The 6,905-nt window shown below is 35.8% G+C and overlaps 1 protein-coding gene across 1 annotated transcript in view; it reads left to right on the top strand.

Annotated features, from left to right (window-relative positions):
• The first annotated feature begins 771 nt into the window (after window positions 1–771).
• Window positions 772–6,905, top strand: part of LOC121422801 (protein flightless-1 homolog) — a 69,066-nt gene continuing 62,932 nt past the window's right edge. Inside the window, exons 1-2 of the mRNA XM_041618005.1 lie at window positions 772–878; window positions 6,429–6,539. Of these exons, the coding sequence (XP_041473939.1) occupies window positions 816–878; window positions 6,429–6,539 (174 nt within the window). The 5' untranslated portion in view covers window positions 772–815. The remainder of the gene's footprint in view (window positions 879–6,428; window positions 6,540–6,905) is intronic.

Here is a 6,905-nt window from a genome sequence, read left to right as displayed (position 1 = left end):
ATACATGTAAGTAACACCCATGAGAAAAGATGGAAATGGAAGGAGAGATTGGTGGTGATTTTTTTTTTTACTCAAAACGTGGTGACCTACTAAAAAGCTTAGCTTGTGGACCATAAGCCACCAGAATATTAAAAACTTACATTAGCAATCATTTAAAACATCATAGAACAATTAAGGAAACAAAAAATTGTTGTAACCACGGTACAGATATACATATTTACAAAAGATACACTAAAAAGTAACAGAAAGTGAAATGCAGAATGCAAACAAATCCTATTAGACCTAAACTATAAGAATCTAAAATTCAAAAAGAAGAAAGAAAATAGGCAGAGCTCTATTGTGGAAAGAATACAATTTATAAAGTTATAACAAGCTGCTCGTTTACTGATCTAAGTATTTCTTCAGTAAATCGGTATTTAACTTGTTTCTAAAAACACTGAGGCTATACTGATTGCTTCAAAGAAGAAGGGAAGAAGTTCCATGATTTTGGCCCAGTATAAACAAATGTATTTAGCCGAAAACTAGTTTTGACCAATGGCAAGTGGAGAAAGGAAACTTGTACGTCTTGTATAGTAAGAATGGATTTGGTCATTTCTAAGAAGAAGAAGAAGAAGAGAAAAGGAAAAGAAAAAGAAGAGGAGCTTCTCATCCTCTTCCTCCTCGATCCTCTTAATTATTCTGGCGAGCTACTTGAGAAAGAGAAACGATCGACATGCCAGAATGTGCCGGGAGACGGTGTTAATTTCTAGAAGAAGAATTGAGCCGAGATCGGCCTAGGGTCGGTCCACAGTTCAGTAACCCCATCGGTATTCAACATGGCGCAGACCGGTGTACTTCCGTTTGTGAGGGGTGTGGATCTCAGTCGAAACGATTTTCGGGTATGTTATTGTTCTTTGATCACATTTATATAAAAACTAGCATTTATCGACAATATCTTTTGTTGTTTGGTATTACGATTTAGTAAGATTCATCGTGAGGACGTGAAGTATTGCTCGTGATATATCTAATTAGAGATCAAATTACCTTGGGTAGTCCCACATGCTAAAGTTAACGTTAGCTCTAACGTAGACAGCTGGCGCTGGCATGGCAGCCGTCTGCTTGATAATAATAGACAGCTGGCAGCCGTCTGTTTCGAGGAGTTTTTTAAAATTTTTTAATTTCTCCTCGTCGACAGACGGCTCGCTAGCGTGTCCCCGCCATTAGGCTCATCGATTTTTAACTTAATGAAAAAAATATATATAAAAAGAAGCTTACCAAAATGTAGACCAAAAGCTTCGGTCTCTGTTATGTTGGTTGTTCAGCTGAACTTCGTTGGCTTCACTCACCAAATACATAGACCGAAGTTTAACCGTCGTCTGTACGGGGGCTCAATGGCCATGGCTAATTTCTTGTTTTTCTCCTCAATACCGTGATATTTTACACAAACAGTGCATTCATATGCACCTTTAGGTGATAATGTTTAAGTGACGACAGTTTCTTACCCTAAATTCCCGCTTTGAAACTGGCATTCAGAGGATTGTCTCTAAAAGTTGACACTTGCCAACGGTTTTAGAGGGTTGAATTAGTCTGGACGCAACGCGTCCATAGAGGGCGGCAAAATCATGAGCAGTGCCAACCTAGATTTTAAAAGATACTTGCATCGGCTGGTAAATATCATACATTTCATGATTATATTATATTCATACACTTTGGTCAATCAGCAATATCAAATTGAAAAAAAATTGAATGGGTTGGGTGAAACGAATGTCTTTAGCCTTCCTTTTGTAATTAGGCTCATGGAACCATGATTGCAAGGTGTCTGGGGGGGGGGGGCATTGCTTTGTATTGTGTTTGCATGTGCAAGGAAAGGTTATTCCCCATGACATTTTTTTTTTGTACTGTCTAGACTAGCCTGGGGGCTTGTGGAGAGTATCTACTGTACGTAGGCTTACTCTCCATGAAGCCTGGGACGGATTACCATTGCTCCCTATATACCGTAGGTTTTCCCTCGATGAAACTAGACCTAAATCACACATTTTACATATCGTTTTGAGCACAAACTAACGTACATGAGCCAAAACAATATTTACCCCCCTTATTTGATAACGTTGCATATATTTATTCAATAAATAGTAGTAAATTTAAAAAATGATTAAGAGCACGAACATTTACTTACCATTTTACTTACGTCGCCATCTTGCCGTCTTTGTTATCGATACCTAGATACCACACGCGTGTATAGCTGCCAACTTAGATTACAGAAAAACTTGCATCGGCCGATAAATATCATGAACCGTAAAATACTTGCATCGGTCGATAAATATCATAAAGAATGCTCTTTTATATTTATCGACCGATGCAAGTATTCTACGATTCATGATATTTATTGGCCGATGCAAGTATTTTTTTTTGTGATGAAGCGATATTTGCCGACTAGAATAGAAATAGCAGACTAACCTCGTACTTGTGTGAGTGACTATTTGTAAGCTTCTGGCACTAAAGAGACATATTTTATATTAGTGTTAAACATAAAATTATAGAAAAGTAGAGGAGCGTTACTCACAGTCTGTTATTGTCGCCATCTTGCTGTCTTTGTTGTCGTAGCCTAGCTACAAGATGTGTATAGAGGGCAATAATAAAATGAGCAGTACTAACTTACGTAAAAAAAAATACTTGCATTAGCTGATAAATTTCATGAATCTTACCTAAATTTAAGGTAAGATTCATGATATGTAATTTAAGTTCATTTATTTTTCAAGTTCATTTATTACATTCACCATAAAAACATGAATACATACAAAGGAGAAATATTAATTATTATAAACAATTAAAGGTAATAAGAACAAAAGAAAATACAATTACATAACAAAAGGTTTTATGGGAATTGAGGACGACAAAAAGAGCTAAAAGCCTTATAAACGTTGACCTCTTATACAAAGTTAAAGCAATGCATTGTATATATACAGAGTAAGAACAGCAAGAAATAAACAGATGGATGGGGGGGGGGGGGTAAAAACAAGAATTGTATCTATTAAAAAAAGGAATTCTCAAAGTCATGCAAACTCAAAAGATGGGTTTTGAAATGTTTTTTAAAACTCTTTGAAGAAGGGATATTTCTTATATGCATTGGGATATTATTCCAAACTATTGGACCTTTAAAATAAATTGAATTTTTTGCAACATTTGTTCTTATCTTGGGTAAATGAAAATTTGTGGCAATGCGAGTGTTATATTCATGAAAAGTATTATTGAGAGAAAATTTAGAAAGTATATATGGTGGTAATAATCCTTTGGAACACATAAACATAAATGAGGCAATATTGAAAACATTTGTGTCATATACGTTCAACATGTTCAACTGAATAAAAAGAGGTGATGAGTGGGCATTGTAAGGGGCATTACAACTTATACGAATGGCCTTTTTTTTTGAAGTATAAATAATCTAGAAATAAAATAATCATTCCCACTAGCCCATGCAATATTACAGTAATTTATGTGTGATAGAATCATTGAATAATACAACAAAATTAAAATATATCGAGGAAAGTGTTTAAGTCTGTAGAGAACACCCACACATTTTGCAATGCGATTGCACACGACACCAATGTGCTCATGCCAAGTCAGTTTATCGTCAATATACACACCAAGAAATTTAACCACAGAAACACGGGATATGTTTTGACCATTGAATCGTAAAATTGGATTATTAAGGTTAATTTTTCTTTTTGTGAATATAATAAACTGTTTTTTTTTTTACATTTAACGACTAGTTTATTGTTGATCAACCAGTCATTCACATTGATCAATTCATTATTAAATGTATCTATCAATAAATTTAAATTTGGACTTGACATGAACACACTGGTGTGAAGAACTAATTTCCGCCGATTTCTGAGGAGGGTTTCTTTGGCTTTGTATGAAGTCATCTTGACGATGATTGCACGAGGTCGCATTTCTGTAGATCGAGATACCTCAGCATATGAATGACTACCTTCAGTATTAGATGAAGGTCGCCGAGAAACACGGTGAGATCTGTCGATATCTCTTGTGTAAGAGATATTCCGATACTCTTCGCGAGATCACAAATAACCTGATCAGTATTTTCATTCGGTGATTCTTGTATGCCTAGAACTCGAACGTTATTTCTGCGCGAATACTGTTCAAGGTTATTCACTTCACGGGTAACGGGATTCATTTCATTTTTCAACTTTTCCGTGGACTCTATCACAGAACGGAATTCCTGAATTTTTTTATCAACCGAAACTTCCAACTCATGTAGTTGACCAAGCTTCTCAATAATATCGGAAAGCCTAGACTCACGCGTCTCCATGTTGCTTGTAAACCGTAAAATTTCCTTCTCCATTGCCTGCTGAACCGCAGTCTGAACAGCATTGTCGATGCACTTCATGAACTCGGCGCTTTGCAGAAAACGATCTGAAGAAGTACCTGGGGGCGTGTTGGTGGGTGTGTCAGGGGGTGTGTTTGTTGACATATCACGATAGTCGGCTGATGTTCCGGATGAATTATTCGACGGGGTGGCTGGTCTTGTTCCGAGGTTCGGTTTTGGCATTGTAATTGACTAAAGTTACGTAACCTAGCTTTCAACTGAATGAGACGAGTACCAGGGTATCCCAACAATAGAATACGGTAACTAATGCTGTATAGGTATGCCAAAAGAGTAAATTAGGATGAAAAATGCAAGCAAAGTTCATAGTGACGTAGAATTGGAATTTTAATGATTAGCAATCCAGGTCACAGTACGGGCAACAAAGAAATGTAAGATGTGTTGTGGCAAAAGCAAAGACATCGATTCTTGTAGATGGGACCGTTCTGTAAAAACCATCGGAAAAGCTATCCGAATCAAAAACATAAAGCTCAGAAAAAACTTACTGAAGATTGCTGGGTTCGGCAAGAAATGGCTTCCGATGATAAGAAACAGTATCTGCTGCCTAGTCCATTATTGCACACATATTATCACCCACGATATTTCCATCAAGATAAGAAAGATTAAAGAACCAAGTCGGTAGACGCAAGTTGGTCCGACTCCATTCATCGGCAGCAACATTTAGAAATACATGTTTGAGATATGTTTCATGAATTTGATGTCTGATGATGTACCTTTGTTATGGTGTTAATTATTATTTTGAAGATATGAAATAATAAGATAATAGACATAATGAGACAATAATGATAATGAGACAATAATAAAAGTAATAGCGAGACAATAATAACAGACCCCAGTAATAATTAATATTATTGTAATAATCATTATAAAAATAATTATAATAATCATAATTTTAAACAATTATTGAGACAACAGCAATAATAATGACAATGAGACAATGATAATGTTATTGAGACAACAATAATTATTGTTATTACAATAATAATTATTATTAAAAAATAAATTATAATTATATGCCTTATAATTATTGAGACAATAATAATAATTATTATTATAAAAATAATTATGATTATAATGATAATTGTTGAGGCGATAATTATTACAATAATAATGAGACATAATCAATTATCATTACAAAATCATATGCCAAATCAATCTGAGTACTTTTAAGCCATCCAATTTCTTAATTCGCTCATCAATAGCAATGAACCCTAAAAAACACTTTGTGCAATAGATAACCAACTTTCTCATTGGGCACATCCATCGCACCTGATACCATGGTCACCTGTTTGAGGAGACAACACTGAAGGCGGGCGTGCCACCGGGCACAAAACTTGGCCCCATATTTTTTTTTGTGCTTTCAAATGATGTCTTCTCAGACAGCAGCCTAAGATACTGGAAATATGTAGATGACATGACACTGGCAGAATCGAGAAAGAGGGGTGCAGCCAGTAAATTTCAGTCTACCCTAAATTCACTATCAAACTGGTCCACGAGTAATAGTATGAGAGTTTGGAATATATGATCATGTCCCAGTGCAAATGTCTGTAGATAACCAAACGTTGAGTGATGTATCTCTGATGAAAATCCTAGGTATCCTCATTCAGTCAGACTTGAAGTGGGATGCCCAAGTGAACAATATGATTCGCTAATGTAATAAACAAAAGTACATCCTTAGATCATTGATTCCATTCAATGTACCAATCAAAGATCTTGTCATGATCTACAAAGGATGCATTCGCCGCTTCTTGAATATAGCATACCCATTTAAAATATTGTTCATTTTGACTAAGGAATTTGTGCAGTGCCCTTGTAAAGTTTTAGAAGTTTCTTTTGGAACCCAGTTTAGTTATTGATACTAGCAATCAGTTGCAAATTTGTAATTAAGAGCAAGATTAATGATTGATATTGACTTGCAATCAATTGCAAGTTCCTTGCAACACTCCAAAATTCTGATTACTCGTGCGTATACCTTTCTGTGATTGATAATTGATTGGCCATTAAGTGCAGTACATGTTATTTTTCACTAATGATATGCTTGCAGGGAGATGTCTTTCCAAATGCCGTGGCTGACATGTCTGGCCTTCGCTGGCTACGACTCAACCAGACCAACCTTGAAATGCTTCCAGATGAACTATCACAACTCAATAAACTGGTATGTATTAACTAGCCAGTCTACAAGTCACTGAGAACCCCCGTTCCCACCGAAGGCTTTGAGACCAGCTCAAAAATATGATCAGCAGCCTTTCTATTAAACCTACTGAAGCCATGTGTTTTCCATGTGCATCATGTACATATGTGTGATGAATTCTTTCAGCATTCTGAGATCATGCTTTAAAAATATTTCTGTTTCAATAGCAGTTCAAAGACAGATTACCCCAAGGTCTACATTCCATCAGTGAGCTTATGCTTTGAGGATATTGGTGGATACTACCAAGTTGCATCCTTTTGATTGTAACAATGCTCTATCATATTTTGCTCATACATGTATTTCTTGAAATAAAATTTAGCAGTTATCTGG

The sequence above is a fragment of the Lytechinus variegatus genome, chromosome 10 (assembly GCF_018143015.1).
Source record: "Lytechinus variegatus isolate NC3 chromosome 10, Lvar_3.0, whole genome shotgun sequence".
Taxonomy (NCBI): Eukaryota; Metazoa; Echinodermata; class Echinoidea; order Temnopleuroida; family Toxopneustidae; genus Lytechinus; species Lytechinus variegatus.
The sequence above is the reverse complement of the archived record's forward strand: the minus strand, read 5'-3'. Positions and strand labels throughout refer to the sequence as shown.